At 31.0% G+C, this 24,071-nt stretch overlaps 6 protein-coding genes across 6 annotated transcripts; 3 read left to right on the forward strand and 3 right to left on the reverse strand.

Moving 5' to 3' along the window:
* Positions 1 to 30: 30 nt before the first annotated feature.
* Positions 31 to 2,591, reverse strand: Tsp_08027 (conserved hypothetical protein). Its single transcript, XM_003373381.1, has 5 exons — positions 2,573 to 2,591; positions 2,237 to 2,314; positions 2,009 to 2,070; positions 337 to 481; positions 31 to 146 (listed from the first exon to the last, which is right to left on the reverse strand). Exons 1-5 carry the CDS (start codon positions 2,589 to 2,591, stop codon positions 31 to 33), a joined length of 420 nt encoding a protein of 139 aa, XP_003373429.1.
* Positions 2,592 to 2,766: 175 nt separating this feature from the next.
* Tsp_08028 (WD repeat-containing protein 82) lies at positions 2,767 to 4,149 on the forward strand. Its single transcript, XM_003373382.1, has 2 exons — positions 2,767 to 2,842; positions 3,164 to 4,149. The coding sequence occupies exons 1-2, from the start codon at positions 2,767 to 2,769 to the stop codon at positions 4,147 to 4,149; spliced, it is 1,062 nt and encodes a 353-aa protein (XP_003373430.1).
* A 3,827-nt stretch (positions 4,150 to 7,976) lies between these two features.
* Positions 7,977 to 11,021, forward strand: Tsp_08029 (eukaryotic-type DNA primase, large subunit superfamily). The gene is made up of 11 exons (XM_003373383.1): positions 7,977 to 8,414; positions 9,017 to 9,101; positions 9,164 to 9,276; positions 9,413 to 9,507; positions 9,557 to 9,797; positions 9,865 to 10,002; positions 10,066 to 10,188; positions 10,308 to 10,490; positions 10,542 to 10,662; positions 10,717 to 10,799; positions 10,863 to 11,021. Exons 1-11 carry the CDS (start codon positions 7,977 to 7,979, stop codon positions 11,019 to 11,021), a joined length of 1,779 nt encoding a protein of 592 aa, XP_003373431.1.
* A 1,193-nt stretch (positions 11,022 to 12,214) lies between these two features.
* Tsp_08030 (pyruvate kinase) lies at positions 12,215 to 16,383 on the reverse strand. The gene is made up of 9 exons (XM_003373384.1): positions 16,218 to 16,383; positions 16,065 to 16,156; positions 14,743 to 14,929; positions 14,512 to 14,654; positions 14,331 to 14,458; positions 13,963 to 14,266; positions 13,724 to 13,890; positions 12,637 to 12,755; positions 12,215 to 12,390 (listed from the first exon to the last, which is right to left on the reverse strand). The coding sequence occupies exons 1-9, from the start codon at positions 16,381 to 16,383 to the stop codon at positions 12,215 to 12,217; spliced, it is 1,482 nt and encodes a 493-aa protein (XP_003373432.1).
* A 1,669-nt stretch (positions 16,384 to 18,052) lies between these two features.
* Positions 18,053 to 19,210, forward strand: Tsp_08031 (hypothetical protein). Its single transcript, XM_003373385.1, has 2 exons — positions 18,053 to 18,222; positions 18,898 to 19,210. Exons 1-2 carry the CDS (start codon positions 18,053 to 18,055, stop codon positions 19,208 to 19,210), a joined length of 483 nt encoding a protein of 160 aa, XP_003373433.1.
* A 652-nt stretch (positions 19,211 to 19,862) lies between these two features.
* Tsp_08032 (hypothetical protein) lies at positions 19,863 to 21,024 on the reverse strand. The gene is made up of 4 exons (XM_003373386.1): positions 21,000 to 21,024; positions 20,602 to 20,707; positions 20,152 to 20,254; positions 19,863 to 20,006 (listed from the first exon to the last, which is right to left on the reverse strand). The coding sequence occupies exons 1-4, from the start codon at positions 21,022 to 21,024 to the stop codon at positions 19,863 to 19,865; spliced, it is 378 nt and encodes a 125-aa protein (XP_003373434.1).
* Between the last annotated feature and the right edge of the window lie 3,047 nt (positions 21,025 to 24,071).

Raw genomic sequence — 24,071 nt, forward strand, 5'->3', positions numbered from 1 at the left:
ATAGGAAAATAAAAAATTAAACAATGTTTGCTAAGCTTTGCCTTCTTCACGACGATCATTTATCTCCTCATCGCCTGCCATTTGTTGGCCATCTTTAAAATTCTTTGCTTCGTCTGGAAGTACAGATGGTTCGGCTGAATTGTTCCCTGAAGAAAAATATGGCTTCAATTTATCATATGGAACAACACGTTTGCAGTATTGCAAAATCAAGAAAGTCATATAAAATACTTCATGCTAAAAATAACTCATATAACTAAATATAATATTTTAATATTTTCGAATCTTGTCAAATGGTAAGTAGTTTTTTTTATGAAAAATTACGAACTTCATACATACCGGCAGCTTCAATAGAGGTTCTTGCTAAAAGTTTGGTGAGTTCCAGATTTACAATCACTTCTGAACAAACTCGACACGGTCTGCAGATGCCCAGCGCTTTCAGTACTCGGCACAAGCTGCATAGAGGGTTCTGTTTCCATTTCGTCTTAATAAAAATAAATTAATAAACCATTTAAACGAATAAATATCTTTACAATAAAATAAATAATACAGCTAGCAAAAAATTATTAATTAAAGCTCTAATAACTTACATTCGAAAACTCCATTACAACTACTAAAAAATTCGTGAATGATTTCAACTAACGAAATGACAGGTACTGAAGAAATGACATGCAGGTTGAGCGTAGATTAAGCAAAATTAATATTTTTTTTCACAAATACTTTGAAATGTAACATCAAAAATTTTAAAAGCTAATTAGGATTATTAATAAAATGAGCTCGACAAAAATACTGTATGAATGAAACAAAATACACCTTAGGAAGTTGTGCAGAAATAAATGTTAACTTTCATTTCAAAAAATAATATACGTAAATATGTCGTTAATAATAATTAAATAAAAATTCCTAATACATGAATTTTCAAAAAATACAGTCCAACAACTGCCTTTTCTTAATTGTTGTATTTCAATTTTTTAACACGGAAAATTGAAATGTAAATAAGAAATCATACTGAACATAATAATACATAATTTAATTGGCAAAAAATGTGATTTTCTTATTTAATTCATTATGTTCAATATTTTTTTGATCGTCAAGACGAGCAATTAAAAGTTCAACATAAATAAATGGTATAAATTTGTATTAAGATAATATATCGATTGAGGTTAAATTATAAAAGTATAAATAACAGCAAATAACTATTTAGTTTTTTACTTATTAACTTTGCTACCAATGTAAACTTTTATTATTTGTATTAACTGTCTCTATCTTGTTCGCTTACTGTATAATTAGTACTAATAAACTTAACAGTGAAATCGGTTTAATCTGCAAGCATATGTGATGCTGTTTAAATGACTGTTTCAAAAAACCTCTACAAAATTCTACTGTTTTAAAACCCGTGGGGTGAAATGGAAGAAACTACAGCAAACTAATCCACCATCAAGCACAGCATATATAGTTTACATAAGCTGAAAATAAGTTTTTATGAAATGCATTACTAAAATTAATGAAATAAACAAATAATGAAACTGCAGATGCCAGTAAACTTATTTGAAAGCACACTGCGCTCTTAACAGAATTTGTTCGTTTCCCCAAGAGTGGAGTTATAAATCACTACAGAAAAAGATAAATGAAACGAAGAGAATTATAATACATCCTAAAAACTTTTCTGATAATATTGTAAAGGTGATTGAACAACAAAAATTAATATTTTAACGATCTCCTTTTCAACAAACACTTTCTTCCGGTATGGTTTCGGATAGATGAAAAAATATTTTTAAATGCTTAATTTACACTACCATGTAATAAAAGAGTTACCATGTAATAAGAGTTTTATTAGATTATCTACTTTATTCAACTGAGTATTCAAACTATTCTGCATAATTTCTAAAAACCTGTTTCTCATAAAAGCGAAAAAATAATGTTAAAAATTAAAACAATATATCATCATAGTATTTTTACCAGGATCCCATTTAGATAAAACAATGAAAATTGAGCGGTTATTGTATAAAACCGTTTTTTGAAGACTGCATACGTTCAACAAATTCGTATATTTCTTATCGCACATCATATCATCTTATATATTACACAATATTTTAATTGACCTTGTTAAACATTCAACAAGCCATTGGTAATATAGCAAAAGTAATGCAAAACACTCACTTGCTCTTAAAGATTTCAAATATTACTTTGACAATTCAAATACCCAAGTAATATATTCATTTTGATATATTTTGTAAACGTAGCTGAATTTTTACAGTAAACTTTGTGCTTTTCATGTTTACACTGTTGTTGTTGTTTTTAGCATTTCGATGAAATTCTAAAATATTATGAACTAAAATAAGAAAAAGTCATATATATTTTAATAAATTTTATAAACACCTTAGAAAAATTCAGTGTTTAATTTCAAAATTACATAAAAATGTTTTGCATTACACCGTCCGCTTATTTACAGTATACGTACTTCAGGAAAATAATACGAAAATAGCAACTTTAATTTTACTTTAAATTTATTTATTAATAACAATTTATTTATTGAGAAACTTTTTTATATTTTAACCACCAAATTTTAAATTACCATTTTTTAGAGCTTGCATTTTACAAATGCACTGTAAATTCTTATTAATTATAGTTTGATTGTTTTAGTAGGTTTTATTTGTTTGTATTAAAGTTTTTCATGATTTATTACTGTCTGTTCAAATGTCCTAATAAAGCAACATATTGTATCACCTTTTGCTTAAACATCACGGACGTCAAAAATTGAAACATATAATGGACTACTACAACATATTATCTTTCGACAACGATGCTGTATGTACCACCGAATTAGGTATGATGCACTACGAACGTAAAAACGGATATTTTAGTGAAAGCAATTTAAATTTATGTTGAAATAACTTATCTGCACAAAACTAAACATCGACAACATTGTGACCGATTTCAGTTTTTCGTTTCTTTATCACTGTTATCGTACATGAATCACGTTCTTTTATTGCATAATTAATTATGGCAGTTTTTTTATTTTTTTCAAAATTGATTTTAAATTAAAAATAACTGAATAATTTGTTATTTAAGTTATTGAATGTATTTAAAATATTGTGAAAAGCACTTATTAATTAAGGTTTGCTATTTAGTCCATATTATTAAATCATTGTTTCCTTTTTTGCAGAATGTTCGCCATATATAATGCTTAACGTTGACGAAAACATGTTTCGTCAGTTTAGTCCAAGAAAGATATTTCCATTTAATCAACTGCCTGTGAACAGTTTAGATTTTAGTCAAGATGGATCCGTGCTGGCGACGGGTTCGGACGACGATTCCATCTACTTATATGACTGTTGCTTAGGAATCAAAAAGGGATTAGTGAGTTGTAAAAAATATGGCGTTGATCACGTTCGTTATTTTCCTCTCAGTACAGCTGTAGTTCATGCTTCGACGAAAGTAGATGATAGTGTACGTTATTTGTCGCTTGAAGAAAACAACTATATTCGTTATTTTACGGGTCATACAAAAAAAGTGACCGCTTTATGTATGAATGGACACGATAATACTTTTCTTTCTTGTTCTGAAGACAAAAGTATTCGTTTATGGGATATCAGGTCATCAAACTGCCATGGTTACATAGAAACATGCGGAATACCTGTATCAAGTTATGATCCTGGTGGTGAGCACTTCGCCATTGCTTGTAGTCCAGGTGATATAGCTTTGTATGATAGACGAGAATTTGATAAAGGAGCTTTTGCTGAATTTTCATTGTACAACTCAGATCGGTCGACGGTATTTTATGACCTGAAATTTTCTCCAGATGGATCAACGATTCTCATTTCTGCTTATGGTGGAATGTTTTATCTGATTGATGCTTATACGTACAGATTGATGTTCACGTTCACACTTCAGCCATTTATGCAAGGCTTCAATCCAGTACGTGTTGAAGCGACCTATACTCCAGATTCAGCTTTTGTTATCTGCGGATCACTGCATGGATGGCTGTATTGTTGGAACTGTAATACTGGTCAGTTAAGCTTTAGCTTACCAGTCGGAACCAAAAACGCTCACGAAGAAGCTATTCGATGTGTTCGTTTTAATCACGCATATGCAGTTATTGCTACTGCTGGAGTAAAAACTGTTCTGTGGAGTCCGTTGAATTTTGGCTAGAAATGTCGTTTTCTTTCAAAGCTACAATGTCAAGTTTATAAAATGCGCTCGTCATAAATCTGAAATTTCTCTTTTTATTTTCATTATTATTTTAAGTGTATACGTTGTTCTGCCTAAATGGAAGTGTATTTAGTAATATGAATGGTAATTTCGGTCATTTTATTGTGATACTTATTTTTCCGTGATTTTACATTAAAGCTTCATCGAGACTTGTTTTATTGTACTTTTTCATTTTCATCATATTATTATGTGCTACATAGTTACTTCATACAGATACAAGGCATAGTAGTCATAAATGGTTTCTGAAGGTGTTGCTTTCCTTGTAAACAGAAACTAATTTCGTTGTCATGCATTAAAATACATATTCAACTCACTGCAAGCTACTTTTAAGCCACTGAAAAAATATGTTGTCCTTGACTTGACTTACGATATCTTACTGTAACGAAAATATTAAACATCATATAGGCTACTACATTTTGTTGTGAGAAATATACTGACTACTGTATAAATTATCCAAAAGTTTCGTTCCTACTGTAATTAAATAAATGCAAGTTTGTTTGATAACTAACGCTTTTAAAGTTCTGATTGTTAAAATCAGAAACGTAGAGATTCACATAAAATTTCAAACTATCTTTTATCTGTTTAATATAGGTGGCGATAAAAACAGCTTATTGCTGCTCGATCTATCTGCATGCGTCATTGCAAACTGAATAAATTCGCTATTAACAGTTATTTTCGGGCATTTTACGCTTTTAACAAATTTCATCTGTGTTAACTTTCACTTTTAACTGTTAACGTAATTTGTTTTTTGCTTACACGTTTTCTATTAATAACTTGCTTTATGCTGCTGCTGAAATAGCAATTTCATAATAGAAACTTGTAATAATAACTCCAGTTGTTCTTCAGCTGGTATAAGACTAAAGCACTCTTTATTCTTGATAAGCTCATATTCCTGCGCAGAACTGAGGAAAAGAACGTATCCATTAGCACTTCTGATTGACAGATCTTTCCGGTCAATGCTATAAAATTTTCAGTTTCAAACTAGCATGATTTATTGCAACCTTGCACCGCTGTAAATGTACAGAAAGTTCTCTCAAAACTTTAGTTCTGTTTGTCAAAGTTTGGGTTCCTTAAGTATAATGTTTGCTTATGCCAGATACTATTATTCATCACTCGAAAAATTCATTTCTAATCAAAAATAAATGATTTAAAATTATTTTTTTGTTTAAAAAACGCTTATCTGTTAATTTTGATACAACTTGAAAAAACATTAGCTTTTACGTGAAGTTAACTGAAATGTTTGTTTAAATGTCAGTTTTTACCAACAACCGTTAGCTGCTGTTAAATAGAAGGTTAAAACAGTAAACTGCTTAGAACAGCAGATTTTCATCAGGTTTTTCTGGCAAAACACATTTCATTAACAAATCTGTGTTTTATTAAAATTGGTTTGCAAATTTATTATTTTCACCAATGATGACAGTGTTGCTTTTTGTCTAAAACAGTAATAAATTATTCAATGAATCTACTTTATGAAGAACGAAACTGTTCAAAATGAAAGGCGTGGGTGTTCATTTGAGTGATCTTTCGTAATGAAAGACTGATCACTTATTTCTTCTCATACGCTTTTCAAATTCATAAGAAATAAAGTTTTGCATTTTAAAACATATTTCAGGGCGATTAGTGTAAATTACTCCTTTAGCCGCCTAATTAAAGTGAGCTAGTGTTTTGATTTTATAAATGTGCAACTTGCATTAATATTGGCAGGTTGATACCGTCATATAATAACAATCTACTGGCAATAAACGCATTTAAAAATAATGAACTTCGGTGTTCAAATATAACAGGATGGATTGTCGGTCTATTGAATAACATCAAATCACATACCTAATGTTGATCAATGTTGTGGGCGATGTGCATCGTCACCAACTGCTGGCCTAATTCCAGTAAAGAATAAATAAATCGGTACCCAGTGCAAGCATTTAAAATAAGTTTCACGTTAATTTACATATCACACACTGGTCAACTGAACGGTATCTTATTGATTTTCAAGTATTACATTATTCACAAAATCCCTTTACAGTACATAATTGTACTGCCTTTAAAGGGAAAAGACAGATAAGAGTATATAAAAATACGACAAATGTTAAAGTTCTGTGTATATTTCAGAATTCAACAAAACTAATCTCTACCTCTTTGCATACTGATGAATCAACTTTTATCAGAAGAAATTTTTGCCTACATGGCTCTTGTTTCACGAACTAAAATTATTTAATGCTATCTTAAACGAATTTTCATTTAATTTTCGTTATCAATTTGATTCTGACATCTGTATTTATTTTAATATAAACGCAAGTTGATAAATATTTTCGATAAACAAATTTCTTATTTCCGACAAGCGTGAAAATTAAGTATTAATGAAAATGCAAGGATCAGCTATAAAATATAATCATGCTAATTATTATAAATTATCAGAATTATTTTTATTTTATTATGCTTAAAAAATTTTACTTGAATTCTCATTAACTGAGTTATAAAGGCAAAATGTGCTTAAAATCTATTCCAGATTAAGTGCTGCTTTATTGCTGCACGTACATAGTTGTTTCCATAATATCTCAATTTAGGTATACTTATCATATGATGAAAGTATTCGTGTGAGAATCAGCACTGATGTAATGTTATGATAGATTTAAATTTTTGCTAACGACTTGATAAGTGACGTAGATTTTGTCTTGTTTACAAGTAATAGATTTCCCGATTGCTGTTTGCATGATAAAACAAGTTGCGAAATTGGAAAGTGAAATGTTTGCGGAATGTCATCGTTTGCTTAGCTAACATTTTTTTGCTCTTATCTTTGGAAAAAACATAGTATTTAATTGATTTTAGTGGTGCCTTATTATTCAGTTCCGTCGTATATTGTTAATATAGAAGTTCAACATAGTGGTATATATTACCCGTGTGAAGAATTGAAATGAAAAATGAAAATTTTGTTGAAAATTCGTCGTTTAAAAGTCGTTCGATAACTTCAACAAGGATAAGCGTTTCAGCAAATTTAAAGAAAGGATATACAAAATGCAGACTAAGCGAGAAAAAAAATAGCTTGCCTATGGGAAAGTCCAATTTACGGCAGCATCGATCTAAGAAAATGTTGCTTGATCAGCTTAGTCGACATTTTCACCGTTTTGATATAATTCATTCTTGGAATGAAAATTTTCATCCACTTCAACCAAATCAAAGTTTTCTATGGAATCAAGATACCGCAATGCATTTGGTAAATGTTTTTATTTGTGTATCTTTTTTTTAAATACTTAATGTTCTTTCATGTTACCCATATCTCATCACAACGTTTAATTTAAAATCAAAATTTTTATTCTTTATCATTTTATTGCTTTGAAAGTATTTAAATTACAAGTGCTATAAATAACGTTGCTTTTGCTGTACCAAGAAGTACATTTGTACCATTTTGAGTAAATTTATGCTATTCTGAAAATTACTTTTTTCATTATTTTGTAATTTGTATAAAATTATTTTAGCATGCCAGATTATGAAATCATTTCATCATCCATACATTTTAAATAGAATTTTCAATTTTGAGTCCGTACATGCATACATATGTATGTATGTGTATTTGTATGTATGTATGCATGCATGTAAGTCGGCTGCACGGAATAAAAGTAAAAATTGCTATCCTTAAGTGTTTAGTTCATTGCATCCGTGAACGTGAATCCACGTTTACTTTTTATATTTAAATTTCTTTTTAACGGTTTAATTTTATTTTTTTATAATTTTGATAGAGAATATTTCAGAACGAGCAAGCAGTATCCAGAAATATGTTGCTGAGTCAGTATTTGGGAAAACTGACACTGCTAGTTTCTAGAATTGGAAACAAAGGAAATGTGGAACAATGCAATGGGTCTAGTTGGATCTCAAAATGGACTGAGTGTAACGAAAAATATTTCCCATACAAAGAAGCTGAAGTACAACGTGAGCTCCTTTCAAATTATGATAACTGTCGCTATAGCAGCTATAACAATCAGTTAGACGAGTTTAAAAATTATTCAAACGACTGCTTTAATTTTTCTTATACACCTGCCGTAAATTGTAATGATCACATTTCTCTGATCGATACTTTGGCACAAGACAATTATTCAACTGAATCAACTGACAATCTGGCAAATTTGAACAACGCGGAAGCAACTGCTTCCACAGACAATGCCGTCTTATCTGTTTCTAATGCTGAACAGTCATTGATTGAAGATATATCATTAGTAGATTTGTTTTTCGGCGAACCAATGCAGAGTACAGAAACATTTTTCAATGAAAGTGGTCTATCCAGTGAAAATCAGTTTGATTTTTCAACATTGTAATGTTTCGTAAAATCAAAGTTATATTAAAATGAAAGCATTACCAAATTTAACGTATACATTGAAGAATTACAACGAAAAGTGTTAAAGAGTATAAACATTCTTTAATGAAATTTTTAAAATTATTATCTTATTTAAAAATAAACCGTACAATATAAGAAGCTTTACATTACTGCCAATATTTGAGCATAAAGCAAACGGAACGTTGAGACATAAAATATAGCACAACTTTTTTTAACTTTTATATTTATTATTCAAATCAAATTTTATTAAATTTCACACATTTTTAAATATTTAATACTTATAAATTTTTAGCTTAACCATTTTGTAAAATAATAAAGTGTTTTATACCTGCACATCATATACTTTCAGTAATAATGCAGTTGTAATTTAAAATATTTTATAATTTTAGTATGTTAAATATAGAAATTGATAATTCACCAACAATATTACGACAGAATAGGAGGAAATTGTACAACTGCTTAAACTTTAATAAAGAATTTCAGCACAATTTGCAGATTTATCGTCAACTGCCTAATCTCAGTATTCCATTAGAAAAGATTTTCGATTTGGCTATTAAAAGAAATGACGGTAAAAAGTCATGAATACTGTGTTTTGTTTTTTTACAAGTTACTTAAATTTAAGCATTTTAGTTCTCATTGCTGTAGATACAGTGACATCAGAGGGTTTTGAAAATGCAGATATTCTTTCACGGAAGTTAGATTTTCATTTGAAAGATCTGCATTTTGGAATTGCAGTTCATGGCGTAATACAGTTACATATATATTGATCACCTGATGTTATTGAAATTTTTACTTTTTAATTTCAACAAATGTCAATAATATCACATTTTTATTATATACGTTTCTTTTTACATTATTGAAAATATTGTATATTTTTAGACTGATCTAACTAATCGTTCATCAGAACATGTACTGAATCAACGACTTGATGATGTTTTTTCACATTTTGCTTTGATGATTGCATATGCAGATGAGTAATTTTTGAGTGATTTTTTAAAATTTAATATGAACCTTTAATTTTAGTGTTGAGTCTTGTATCTGGTTTCAGAAAGCCGAAATTTCCTTATTCCGTTACAGATTTGAACTTGAAAATGAATTAAGCATTAAAAGATTCTTGCAGTGCAACGACATAGCTTACAGCGTTGTATCGAGAGAAATTGAATCCGGATTTCACTATCTCAAATATAAATCTTGCAAAGTGCGAAAAGAGAAAATTTATGGAGTAGATTCCAAAAATGAAATTACGGATGAAAAGTTTTACCAGGTTATTTATTTATGATTTTGATTTTATTTATTCTCATTGCATATTTTGCATTCAGACTGTTTTGTAGGTGACGTTTAAGGATGCATTAACTTTGATTAAATGCCGAGAAGTTATTTTAAACAGAGGATCAGCATTTGTAAGATGGACAGACTTTAAAGTTATTGTTTCTGATAAATTTTTGTTAATTCTTCGGCAAAACTGCAAGGTATGTGGTCTTTCAATGAACTGTTTGTTCCATGCATTACTTTATTTTTTGTGAAATGTTTAGAATATTGCAAAACTGATGCCCAGTTTATGTTGCGATGAAAGACTTTCAGTTCTGAAAAATTTATTCAATATGCGAAAATCTGTTAAACTATTATTACCCATTAATGTTTCAAATTTAGACGAGGTAAGCAACATAGTCTGTTTAAGTAATTATTTCGAATATTGACTGATTTATGAAAGTATGTATTTAGCTTTTGCTTTTGATAAAAATTTGATTTCATTTTAACAGTAATTTTTGTCTAGCTCTCTGTCATTTCATTTCCTCCGTGCATGCGAAGAATGTATGAATGTTTAGTTCATAAACGACATTTATCGAACAACGGACGAATGCAAATTATGTTATTTTTGAAACATATTGGTATGTCTGTAGAAAATGCTCTCAAATTCTGGTTGCAATTCACTAGTTCAAAAAATGAAATGTATAGGGTAAGGTCGATGTGATACGAAAGAAATGTTTAATATTAAATTCTTTTTCAGGAAGAAGTTAATTACACATTGTTACGTTTATATGGAAAAGCAGGAAGTAGTACGAATTACTGTGCTTATTACTGTAAAACGTTAATTAATAAACAGTATAGGCATTCTGTATTGGATTGCGGTATGAATAAGCAAATTTTCAGAATAAATGATAAAAAGCAAAATAAATTTTCAGGCTGTCCATTCAGTGCTTGCAATTTTAGTTCTCTACAAACGATGCTCAACCAGTGGAACGTTTCTGCAAGTAGCCAAGAAAAGGTAATTCAAATTTTAAAGCATTTCATCGATTTCATTTATTCTATTTATAAATACTTTTTTCAGATTTTGAAATGTTTTTCTGAAAAAAAGCCAAATGAAGCTTGTAGATTATTTTTTGCACATTCACATGGTCATGATTTGGAGAATCTCTCTGTACCAGTGATTCTTCATCCGAATCAATATTTTTTTGAAAGCCAAAATTATCATAAAATGAATAAGTGAACATTACGAAAGAACCTTTGTGAACAGACGACGAAAGGACAGTGGAGTGTACTTGATTTTCAGACGAGCATCTGTTTTCGTGACATTAATTTTTTTTGTTTCGGTTATTATCAATTAATTAATTAATATAAATAAAATAGACTTGAAATACAATAATAATTGTATATTTTACGTTGACAGTGCTTTTTTCTTACTTAATTGCAAAATATCATTTACACAGTTGGAGAAAGGTCTAATTTTCTGAAGATTCATTCATCCATTCAGTATTACTAATATACTATTTATTATAAGTAATATCACATGCAACAGCTCGTAGTATCTATCGTCCGCTGTTTGTTATGCTTAATTTAAGAAAGAGTACTCTATACATATGGCTGCCTGGATAATCCGATAATTAAACAAACAACTTCCCCAGAAAAAGATAACTAATCAATCATTTGATTAAGTTGACGATTGCAAAAGATTCCTGAAACGATGAAAAAACCTACAACAATATTTATTATTATACTGAAATAAAAAAAGCATCTGTTGAATATCTTTACTAAATTGATGGATGATATTAGTAAAAAAAAGCACTTTCCACCACAAAAATCGATTATCAAAAAATTTTTCAAAGGTTCATTCTACTTCAAATGGGTATAAAATAAGCCGCTAAAATTCAAAATAGCAACGCACTGCACTGGGTTCTAGAAGAATAATAGAAAAGTCCTCAGACACATTCCAGCTGTACAGTCAGTTGGAAAGAATAAAACTGAAAATAGCAGCTCATCAATAAATACCATTTCACAGAAAAGAAAAAACCATTTCGAACTCACAGACACACGCACACATACAGCTTGCACGTTTGTGCTTTTCCTAGGAAAGTAACAGTGACAAACAGTGTTTTGTTGATCACTGTTAAAATGGAAAAGCATTTCACAACAAACAGTACATGCATGCATGCTTGGATGTAATGAAATTAACTGCAGTTCAGTTAACAGCTAAATTAAATGGATAAACTAAAATGGATAAATAATTCCAGAAAAAGCTAAATATTATTTGAGAAAATCACGCGAGTATATTATATTATATTATTACGCATCATCAAAAAACAATATAATGCGTAAAAAAATAATCTAACTGAATTTCGTATGATGCAGGTTAATTGCTAATCAATCAACGACGTCGGTGTACGAACCCAACGCCGTCTCAGTTCAGTCACGGGAAGCTTCAATCACGCGCATGGTGTTAGTAAAGCCGGCCCCTTGACGCCATCCAGTGACCACAACAAGCATATCTCCGCCATGAATGAAGCCGCGCTCCTTTCCTGCCTTGATACCAAATGTAATACGCTTATCAACATCCGTTGGCCAATCAGCATCACGAGGCTCTAAAAAATGAAAAAAACCCATCAACCAATGCAAAACAACACACACACACACACAATTCAAGCACAATAATCGTGCAACGAATGTTCGCGTGCATGAAACGTGCGAATGTAACTAACAACCAATATTTACAAAAGGAAGAAATAACCAAATAGTAATTTTATACTGGCAAAAATACGTTTAAAGAAATACATACAATACATTCAGTTGATATCAAACAACAATTTTAAAACATCTACATGTATTACCAAGCATCATGCATGGCAGTATTCCGTAATGTAAGTGTAGACTTTTGGCAACTTGCCAATCTCGCACAACCGACAGAACAATACAAGGAGGTCGATATTTGGACACCAACGTGGCCGTTCTGTAAAAAAAAGAAAAAAACAAGACACTACATTTAAAAAAAGAAAAACATCAGATTCGAAATAAACAATAATATTAGAAGCAAAATGAATGATGATGTATGATGATAACGAACGAATGAAAAATAAGAAAACGCACAAGCGAGTCAATCGATTGAGAACGGCCCAAAACTGCTACTACTACCACTACTACTATTACTACTACAACGACTAATAATAATAATAATAATAATAATAATAAGCATAACATCCAGTGCCAATCGAGTTATTAATAATCATCATCACTAAGATACACAATTAGTGCAGTTATTTGAAGAATATACGAAAATAATAAACAAGATGGAAAATAACACGCAATTTGCGTACGATCAAATAGAATTGGATTAATTCCATAAAACAAGTGCAACTGTCGGCAGTAGATGGGATTACGTGTTACAGCCAAAATTGGGCACATCGGACGATATTGAGACATCAGCTCAGCAGATCTGAAATAGCCACACTCTGAAAGTAACAATGGACACTTTTTCTGAAAAAAAAGAACAAATCCTTCCCCTAAGAATCGGAACACAACAATTCCAACCAAGTTCCTGTTTCATCAGGAAAGCTTTTTTTAAAAAATTATTTGAGCAACAAGAGGAAGATTAAACGGAGAGGAAAATTTTTTTCGTTTCAACCTAGTATAGTATACTGAAGATGAAACGTTTCTGTTCACAAGTTCAGCAAGCTCAACTTGTATAATCTGTTCTATGAATAATACATAAATCTGGTAATGACAGAAAATGGAAATCCAATTCTTCTGTTCTGCAACAATCAACAAACAGCATTGTGCGTTTTTCTCTACATATATTAAAAATTAGGGTAACAGAAAAAAAGTGTAAAATGAACAAAACAAAGTTTCCCGATGAATTTTTTTAAAAAATTCTGAAAATTTAATATTGAAATCAAAAATAATAAAAAGAAAATCCATTACCGTCCGGTGGTAGTGACGAGAATTATTGCGACTGCATTGCAACTAACGGCTGCGGATGTGGCTGCAATAGCGATAGTGTGAGCCGCATCTGTCGGTCTAGGTGTGATCATCAGCAATTCGTTAAAAAAGCTATTATGATAATGGGCCGCTTCAGCCTGACGACAAATCTAAAAATTAAAACAAAGAATATATTTTTATATTGAAAGCACTTTCAAGTAAGTTGCGAAATAAAATTGTACTTCGTGCATAATTTGTAACGCTTCCAAAGGATACTGGCCTTTGGCCGTTTCTCCAGAAAGCATGACACAATCGGCTCCATCCAGTACAGCATTAGCAATATCACTGCTCTCAGCTCGAGTTGGTCGTGGTTTGCTGATCATCGACTCCAACATCTGTGTAGCGCATATGACCGGCTTGCCGGCAACTTTACATTTAGCAATGATCGCTTTTTGGGCAATGAAAACTTGCTCGGGCGGAATTTCTATACCCAAATCACCACGCGCAACCATAATTCCATCCGCAGCTTCAATGATCTCATCCACACTACAATTAAAATTATAATTCAACAATCATTAGAAAAAAGGAACACAAAAAAAATTCTTCTCACTTTGTTACACCTTCGTGATTTTCGATTTTTGCCACAATCTTGATGTGCTTGCCTTCTTCGCCCAAAACTTTACGCAACACTCGAACTCCTTCGGCGTTACGAATGAACGATGCAAATACCATATCCACCTTAAGATTACTTAATTAATTAATTAATTAAAATGAATAGTGAAATTCATTACATTATTCTTGACGGCAAATTGCAAATCTCGAATGTCTTTATCCGATACGGCTGGTAAATCTACTTTCGCACCAGGAAGGTTGACACCTTTGCGACTTCCCAACTTTCCTCCATTCTCAACTACACAAGTCAAACTGTCTGCACCTGTTGTTTAAAAATAAAAATTGAACAATAAAATTAATCATAATGTGAAAATGATAATGCATAAAAATGATGCATTATTCATGTTTACCAATTTCGCGAACACGCAAACAGATCAAACCATCGTCAATGAAAACGCGCATATCCTTTTTCAATACTTTTCCAATGTTTTTGTAATCGACATATATAATCTTTTCCGTGCAACACATTTGATATTTTTCGTCAGTTGTCAATATGATCTCATCACCTCTGCGCAAGTCGACTTCGGTTTCAGCGCCCTAAACAAAAAATATCCATTCAATGAAGTGATGAAGAAAATTAAACTTTTTCTAAATTCAAGTATAAAAATTGACCGAAAAAAAAGAATCCATCAATCAATTACAACATACAGATTCAAAAACGCCAGTACGAATTTCTGGACCTTTAGTATCCAAAGCCAACGCGACCACTCTTGGCTCGTTGAAACAGCTGACTGCAGCGTGCAAGTTTTCAATCGTTTCCGCATGATACTTAAAATATTAAAATAAAAATTATCCAAAAAGATCGAGCGTTTGAAATTTTGTAACAGCAAAAGACGAAGCCGAAGAAATTGAAAAAACTGCATCATCAAAAGATAGAAGGATCAATTTTGCAAAGAGGCAATTTTTCATCATTTTAAATTTCGAATCAAAAACAAATTTCCTCATTCCAACTATGAACAACCAATCAACGAAGCCTAAATGAATGGAATAATTTGCGTAAAAATGCAGAACACAACACGACAGGCTTCATCAATTGTAAAAAGATTTCAATCAGAATAACAAACAGTGAGCACATTTGCTCGAAGTGAAAAATTAATTCCTCTATTCATCTATGGATGCTTATCAAAAGCTGAAGTCTCGATTTTTTTCAATGCACTGTCGGTCGACAAATAAAACTCTACCGCAGCTCATTAGCGCTCTGCTTATTTCCTCACGTTTGGCATTCGAAATATCGATTTTGAACAAAATCATTAACAGAAATGATGAACATTTCAATTCACCCATCATACATAACAAGAGATGAAAGAGAAGGTAGAAGGAAAAAGCAGAAAGAAGGAAAAGATAACTGAAAATTCAATAACAAATCAAAAAAAAATATATATAATATTCACTTATGAATAATAATAATAATAATAATAATAATAATAAACTGATCCGAACAAAAACACTGCACTATTCCAAATGAGCAATTCAGTCCAGTACTTTACTCACATTTCAAATTTCATAAATACTGACATCCGTAGGTATAAGTTTGATAAATATAAAAAATGAAATAATAAAAGAAGAAAAAAAGGAATTTCTTTTTAAAAAAATATCACATTAAAAACAATACATGCATGTATGGATTTTCGGAATATAATAATGAAACAAAAAGAAAACATATTATATTTACCTCGTGCGAACCATGGGAAAAATTCAATCTTGCAATGTTCATTCCACTGACAATCATCTTTACCAACATGTCGACAGATCTTGATGATGGTCCTGAAACAGAATAAGTAAAATTTAAAATAAATTAAAAAATATCAAAAAAAATCCTCTGAACCTATAGTGCAAATGATGCCAGTTTTTCGAACAGGAATCTTCTCGTCGTCGATGTTCAAATGGCACAAATGCTCGAGCATGGTCTTGGCGTACGGCTTAGCCGCACCCTGCTCTTGGCGGTAATACGAACCGGAACGTTCCTCGTCCAAAGTCAATCGTCGAAACATTTTCTTTTTCGCAGCAATACGTACTGGATTTAAACCTGGCACAACGTTCGATGCGGAAGAATCGCTCTCAGCGGAAATCGACTATATTAAATAAACAGAAAAAAAACACCATACAAATAATGGATAATATCAATTGAGTTTTTCTTTAAATTTACTACAAACAAAACACGTATATTTTTGCATAAAATAAAAATACAACTACTAGCTGACGACGAAGTAGAAGAAAAAATTATTCAAAGTGGAAATTCAATCAATGCACCAAACATATGCAATATCAATGCACCAATAAGAATAAGATTGAATTTTTTGTTTGCACCGTGATGAAATTTCACAACATACATCATATCTGCTAACCGAAAAAAATGATCACTTGAAAATACCTTTTGCGCTTGAAAGCTGTCGACAAAATGTGAGGGTACAAATAATTCTAAATTTTTCAACAACTCCGGAATAAATTCTTCATTCCGGCGATCCATCAGCATACAACTTACAAAATAAGTCAGAAAGCAAGTAACAACAAGAACCTACATCACCATAGAAACTGAGTCAATATGTTGAAAAGTAATCACCATTTGTCGGCATCTGTGCGTTAGTTAATGCAGAAAAACAAAATAATTCAATTCACCAACCACGTTCAGAAATCACATCCGCCTTAGAATGCTTTTCTTTTACAACTTGACCGGATTAAACTACATGAACAATGAAAATTTGTACATAAATAACAAAGAACCCCAAAACCAACGTCAGTGAAGTTATAGTATAAATTAGGTACAGTTTTCAAGCTGATGATATAAAGTCAACGACAACGCGATGCCAACTGAATTCGAATCTATCCAAAAAATCAAGCTCTTTGAAATGGCTTGAAAATAGGAAAAACAAAACTTTTTAAATATAAAACTGCCATTTTCCATGGGAAAATACAATACAAGGGAAAATATGAAAACATGTCCAAGTGTGTATAAGAATGAATGAAATGTCATCAATTGTACAACAAATCAAACTTTTCCAATCAAACAGCAAACACTACACGCCCAGTTTTTCACAGTTCATCTCCAAAAGCACATACATGTTTGGAAAACACGTGAACGATAAATTAATTGACTAATTTGGCTGTTTAACAATTTTTCATCATCACACCCCATCCCAACAACTCCAATTAATCAAACTCAATCTAACCGATCAATAATAATTAAAAGTGAAATAAATTTTTCATTCAAAAATGACACGAAAATTTATTAAAACTGCAATCATTTATGTTTAAATTAAATTAAATTGAAAATAATGAAACAGCAATAGATGTTTCATGATTATTATAATAAAAAAGAAAAATTCAATCATTTATTTCTAGGCTTTCTCAATGGGAAGGTGACATGAAAAAATTCCCTTTTTTGTTGAAGATGTTATCAGCTTAATTAGCAATTTCAAAGATTGACAGACTAGATTTGTCCATGCTTTCTTTGAAAATAAACTATTAAATAAGTAAATAAATAAATAATTCATTAATTACCAAAAAGAATTGATGATAAATGCGAACGTTTTCAGTGGTGTGACGAAAACTGACTCACTGATCAAAGAAAGAGCAATTAACTGAATTCAAGCATCAGCGCAGTTAATAAATATATATATACTACTGCATTATGCGTTGGCGTAGGACCAGCAATCGAAACTGATGATTCACCGTCAGACAATGCTAGAAATTTCTACCACACGAGTAAATATTTGTATCGGATTCTCAAGTTCAATAATTACCAAAATTTTCATAAAAAATGGACAATTGAAAATTGCAAACCCAACCACGGATAAAGTGTTCATTTGTGCTTTAATTTCAAAAGAAGAAAAGTGTGTTAACATTAATAAAACTGTTTGTTAAATTTGATTCAAAACTTATTACAGTGGAAAAAGTTGGCAACTTTCCAAGCGAAAGATAATACAATGCAAGTAAAACATGAAGAATGCAGCAGAGCAAGCAAGATAATACGATGAACGCGTATGACGTATACGAGACAACTCAGTGCAAAGCTGAACGATCAATTAATCAATTTCTGAACTTGAGCTCTTCTAAAAGCTACACCGTCGAATATCAATTTTAACTCGCTTAAAACGAATAACTGAAAGCGGAATTTTTTGATTCTTTTAATACGCTAACGCTAATCAATAAAAAAAAAATTAAAATTAACGCTAAAACCTGTGGAATTTACTAAAAAGTAAAATCCTTTTCGAAACAGCTATTTAAAAAGACAAAAATATCATCATGTGAAATGACTTGAAACACCTCCATCCGCTAAATGAAACAGAAACACTTGTCGAGCAGAAATGCACGTGATAAGCACGCTTGTGACAGCAACTGACGAACGTGAAATAAATGACAAATGAAAAAAATTCTCTAATTCCAACCGCAAACTGATCATAATCACACTTTCCTAGCAGAATTTGTCATTTGATGTGACATTTAAATGTTAATTTTATTGTGTCAAGATCAACGACCTGGTTTGGGAGAAAAAATTCTAATTTCAGGCAAATTTCTGCTGAAAGAGTCACTCACGATAAACGGGTTACTCATTTGGGAAACATTCACGGACGACAATTGAAAAAATACTCAACGACCGCATCAACCATTCACAACAGTCAAGCTATAATTGACAACAGGATTACGGAAAAAATTTCGAACAAACTTCCTACACCTGCTCTCATTGACAAAGAAAACCGGACTACATCAGAGGAAAAAATAAAAATTTCAAAAAACAATTCAAACTTACATCTGCAGCAATTATCAAAGCTTGTAGTCTACCGAAATAACCTCAACACAATGGATTACAGTTGGCAGTAATGAATTGGTACTAACTTCTCTCATACTGTAACCTAATTCTCAAAAAAAAATTTAACGTCCGAACGTCATTTTTGGCAAATAAAAAGCAACTGTTCAAACAAATTTTTTTTAAAAATAAAAATAAACACTTTTAACAGATGATATAAAATTATAAACCAAAATGACAACAAATTTTACCATTTTTTTAAAAAAATATTAAAACATGAATAAATGAACTTTTAAAATGCTAATAGAAAGGGAAAAAAACTTTTTTTTCTTATTTTTGGATTAAAAACTCGCACGAAATTTCCTAATCACCAGAATTATTATTAAATGTTGAATCGAAGCGTGAAGTGATGAAGGATACCAAGCGAACAGGTACGTTTCCATTGCCAATGGAATGAATACGAGAACATGCCTGTTGTAAACGTGAAACGAAAAACTATTTTTGCATATCGGGAAACCAAATCAAACCGCAAAGAATTAATATTTTTCAACAATTACTGACGCTTCTGTGAATTGTATAAATGTTGAACATGGAACGAGAACAAATTCCGACCAAATATTTTACAACAATATATATGCTTACGCGTTAGTTGAACAAACAGATTTCAAGTTTCATTTCTAAGCAAATTGTGAAACATAACAACGAATATATTTAAACGAGAAGAATTCAGCAATTACGAGAGCCATTGATGAGTTCTGCAAGAATTCGAATAGCGATAAGAATAACGTTGGTCTGTGAAGTAGCCGTTGAATAGGATTGCATTAAATTGAAAACTGCCATTCCGATTTGACGTACGCGAGCAGGTGATCTCTCGAATATTGAAATAAAAATAAGCAACGAAGCTCACTGAAGCAATATCATCTTATCAAATTAAGATCGCAGCAACGATCCGCTTGTATTGCTACGCACATGATAAAATTTATGCATAATTATACTTATTACGGAAACAATTCACCCACAAATATTCATATCGACAAGCGCATATCTTATGCAATATTTGTATTTCATTCAAATCAAATAGATCACACCAAATATCACACGTTGCAGTACATTTAGTACTGAAATGGAAAAGTGAAACAAGCATTTAATGCAAATTTCAAAATATACACTACTTTTCACTGTTCGTAAAATGTATAAAAGAGACTGTGTTTTATAAATGTTGAACATTGCGGCAACATTCACCAACTGGATTTGACAATTCATTTATGGAAATTTTGTTTGCGCCAACAAGAAATTCAATTTACTTGTTATTTACTTATTTACCATCAAAGAAATTGCTCTATTCTCGTTTTCTAATCAACAAGCGTTTGCTTATTGCATGTAAACAAATTTCAAATGAACGCTTAACCAACTAATGGTCGATAATAACAATGAATTTGATTAGCACAACAAGTTCAAGCATTACCGCCGCATCGCACGGGTAATAATAGCTGTTGAGCCATCGCAACAATTTTCTTGGACAGCTATTTGTCGGAATTTGCATTTTACGTAAATGACGCACTGCCATTGCGCTGTAAATTAGAAATTTTTATCTTACATGCTGTCACAGTTTACCGTAAAACATTCACATCTAACATCATTTGCAATTTTTGTAAATTATCCTCTTACGGTCAATAAAAGACATCAATTTTCTCAAATTAAAATTTTTTTAAAAATAAAACTATTTAACAAAAAAAAACAATTAATGATTGACAATTAATGCGTGAAAATCTTAATATTTATTGAATATCGTTTTTTTTCAACTCTTACAACTTGACATGCGATTTGAATTACAGTAACTTCTGCTCAAGTTCCAACAATTACTTTTGACTAGATTCGAAATTGGCATATTATTTCACGCGTGAAAAACCACCGAAAAATATGAATTTGAAATAACTACGTAAAGTTTTTAGTTTATTTTACTTTAAATATTTTAACAAAATCGTCCTGCTTGTATCCAAATATATTTACGAAAAATACATCCCAAAATAGCATCCATTTTGCAAGATGAAACAGTCAACAAACGTTTATTAACGTAATTATTTGCAAAATTTTTCACAAAAAACGGATCAATTTAAATAATTTATCTTCAATCGAATAGTATCATTAGGGATAATTTGAATTTATTGATTAAGTAATGATTTTGATTTGTCGCAGTGAAATTGAAAGACGGCGGCGACTGGTGCGCAACTGGTGGCAATAAAAAAAAAGAAAGCAAAGTATGACTGTTGTCAGACGTAATATTTTTTACAAAAGATTTATTGTCATCAATTATTGGTTGGATGTGAAAAAAAATTGCATTAAAAGTTGGCTGATAAATCGACCTGTTTTCAAAAAGTTCTAACAACTGAGCATCAGCGATTGCTTTGTTGAAAATCAATTGTAGAACAATTTTGAAATGCTAATTTGCAAATATTGCGTCGAAGCAGCAATCGAACGAATCGCCGTGGTTTAAATGTGAATAAACGAATTTAAGAAAACAAACAAACAAACAGCGTCACCTTTTCTAAATTTACATCACAGCAATTTAAACAACCGGAATATTGTGCAATTTTCCATTTTATCATTTCAATCAATTAATTAGTGGTCAAATTGATCAATTGAACAAGAAAATATTCAACAAACGCAATTAATAATGAAATAAGTAACTTCAATTGATAATAAATTGACAATATTTATTTTAATAAAAGTTAAGTCGCTTTTTGTTTGAAATATGGACCAAGTGTAGATTATTTTTGATATAAATGAAAAGAACAACATGGCAAGAGCAAGCCGTTCCCCTCGATTAAGTGGTAAATTGATAAGTATAGACACAATTCTTGACAACGTGAAAACAAATTTGTCGAGAAAATTGATCGATTCACAAGCTTTCTCAATTACTTCATTTACAACAAGCAACTCGAAATTCTCATGCCAGTTCGGTCACATATACTCGTATGCCTCTATTCTATAGAAATGTAAAAGCAGCAATGGGGTTTGTTGAAAATTCAATGGAAATCAATTTGTTTGTCAAAACAAGTCCTTCACCATTGCCATTGAGTGGTTTTTCATTGGCAAGTTTAATAGTTGTTCAAAAATTTTTTAAAAGTCTAAAATTCTAAGATTATTTCGTTGAAATTGCAATAGCAAATGTTCCGTGAATAAAAGATCACATCTGCTCAATTTTCAACATTCATAAAATTCAACCAATTTCAAAACGGATCCAATATTCACCAGTGGATATGGAACTTCACCAACAGCTGCTCTTCTGTTTTCCAAGTATACGGTTTCTCTAATGACAGACGGATGCATATAGATAACAAATAGCACGCAAAACAACTCAACCAAAACCAACCACATTTCCTATATCCTATTTGATCAACGTGGAGAAAATTTTGACCGATCATAAGCAAAGATTAGAATTTCTATTTCCGACAAATTATCGAAGTAATTGAATTAATTGCAGTTGCATTTACACGACGCACTTCTTCAACAGAACACGTCCTTGAAGTGAACTTTCGATTCATCTTTGCATCAAATGTTAAACAAATCATACTTCATGTTTACTTCCTGGACATACAAAATACAATTTGAACAAAATTTTCCCTTTAATCTAATCGACAACATTATTATCACGAAAACATCCACCACAGTTTTGCACAAATCTGTTTACCCCACCACTAATCCAAGCATTGTGTCAACAAACAAGTCTAAAGAGGCTAAAGCTGCTTTTTATCATTATATACAGTAAAATATACATCATTTCCCCATAATGGAACAGAATCTCAATTCAATAATAATCAAAAGTTGAACCTGTAGTAGCTTAACTTGAAAAATTATTATCAAACTGTTGTTATTTATTTTAAATTTCTTAATAAACAATCAATTTTTCAACATACTTTCATTTTGCTGTTCCCAACAGGTGAAATTGATTGAAAATATATATGATCGTTCAGCTGATATGTCAGAAGCTTGTGGGTTCCAGTCCACCGGCTGGCGATGATAAAAAGCCACAAACTAAATATAATAATAATAATAAACCGTTGAATACTTGCAGACAAGAAAGACTGGGACAACGTGCGCGAGATTCTTCTTCGTCAGAGTTGTCGAATAAATTGATTGGTCGCAGCGGCATTGCAAACAGCTCGCCCGCCGGGCTACAGCACTTTTTGAAAATTAAGTTCACTTGATCAACAGATGATTACAGATTTTTTATTTTTCATTTTAATACAAAATTTTCAGCAAATTTCCAATAATACAGCAAGTTAAATAACAAGTAAAATTTATTTATTTGTTTATCGCTTGAAATAAGAAGAAAAAAAGTTGGTTTACTTTTGATGCTTTGCATTACGAAAAAAAAGCATTTGGAAGCGAGTTCAAATAGCATATTTATAAGCTTCACTGACTAAAAATTGCTTCTTTTCTTTTTTTTCATTCCAACTGACGTCAATTAACGTTGTTCTGGCTTATAGCATTTAGCAGATAATGTTGAACAAACGCAAAAGCTAGACAACAAATGTTTGCACTGAAATGCTCTATTTATTTAATTTGTATTCTATTCTACACGCACTGGATGCTTGTTTGGCATTGAGCATTATATCACGATCAGAAAATGATAAGCATCGACTGAAACTAAAAAGAACAAGCAAATAAGCTGTACGATAAAATAATGCCAATAATATATAGATTTATTTTGTAAAAAAAAGTGAAATATAATTCAGAACAAATATATATATATATATATATATATATATATATATATATACAATTGAATGAATCGTTTTTATGATCTGTGCTATAAGTGGTGTATCAGAAAATATTTGATTATAATGCTTCTTGAACACTGAACAATGAAAAAATTCAACACATAATCAAATTATAGATTATTTTCCATTGGCGAGTTTCTTACAAAAGAAA

This window comes from Trichinella spiralis (genome assembly GCF_000181795.1).
Source record: "Trichinella spiralis strain ISS 195 chromosome Unknown Scfld6, whole genome shotgun sequence".
In the NCBI taxonomy this organism is placed as follows: domain Eukaryota; kingdom Metazoa; phylum Nematoda; class Enoplea; order Trichinellida; family Trichinellidae; genus Trichinella; species Trichinella spiralis.

Bases quoted from the DNA above. Each gene is read 5' to 3' on its own strand.
- Tsp_08032 (XM_003373386.1), bottom strand. From the start codon at position 21,024: ATGCCAATTTCGAATCTAGTCAAAA. The intron at 20,708-20,999 runs GTAATTGTTGGA...TCTAATTTACAG, and splicing joins AATTTCGAATCTAGTCAAAA to CGCAATGGCAGTGCGTCATT. The intron at 20,255-20,601 runs GTAATGCTTGAA...TTTCCATTTCAG, and splicing joins ATTACCCGTGCGATGCGGCG to TACTAAATGTACTGCAACGT.
- Tsp_08028 (XM_003373382.1), top strand. From the start codon at position 2,767: ATGGACTACTACAACATATTATCTTTCGACAACGATGCTGTATGTACC. The intron at 2,843-3,163 runs GTAAAAACGGAT...CCTTTTTTGCAG, and splicing joins AGGTATGATGCACTACGAAC to AATGTTCGCCATATATAATG.
- Tsp_08031 (XM_003373385.1), top strand. From the start codon at position 18,053: ATGATTCACCGTCAGACAATGCTAGAAATTTCTACCACACGAGTAAAT. The intron at 18,223-18,897 runs GTGTGTTAACAT...TTCTAATTTCAG, and splicing joins TTAATTTCAAAAGAAGAAAA to GCAAATTTCTGCTGAAAGAG.
- Tsp_08029 (XM_003373383.1), top strand. From the start codon at position 7,977: ATGTTGCTGAGTCAGTATTTGGGAAAACTGACACTGCTAGTTTCTAGA. The intron at 8,415-9,016 runs GTAGATTTGTTT...AAAGAATTTCAG, and splicing joins TGATTGAAGATATATCATTA to CACAATTTGCAGATTTATCG. The intron at 10,491-10,541 runs GTAAGGTCGATG...ATTCTTTTTCAG, and splicing joins CAAAAAATGAAATGTATAGG to GAAGAAGTTAATTACACATT.
- Tsp_08027 (XM_003373381.1), bottom strand. The intron at 2,071-2,236 runs GTTTACAAAATA...GTAATATATAAG, and splicing joins TACTGTAAAAATTCAGCTAC to ATGATATGATGTGCGATAAG. The intron at 482-2,008 runs GTTTTATACAAT...ATTTTTATTAAG, and splicing joins TATGCAGTCTTCAAAAAACG to ACGAAATGGAAACAGAACCC.
- Tsp_08030 (XM_003373384.1), bottom strand. From the start codon at position 16,383: ATGTTTCGACGATTGACTTTGGACGAGGAACGTTCCGGTTCGTATTAC. The intron at 13,891-13,962 runs GTACAATTTTAT...TTTAATTTTTAG, and splicing joins CGTTACAAATTATGCACGAA to ATTTGTCGTCAGGCTGAAGC. The intron at 12,756-13,723 runs GTAATGGATTTT...TTTTTTTTACAG, and splicing joins CTCGTCACTACCACCGGACG to AACGGCCACGTTGGTGTCCA.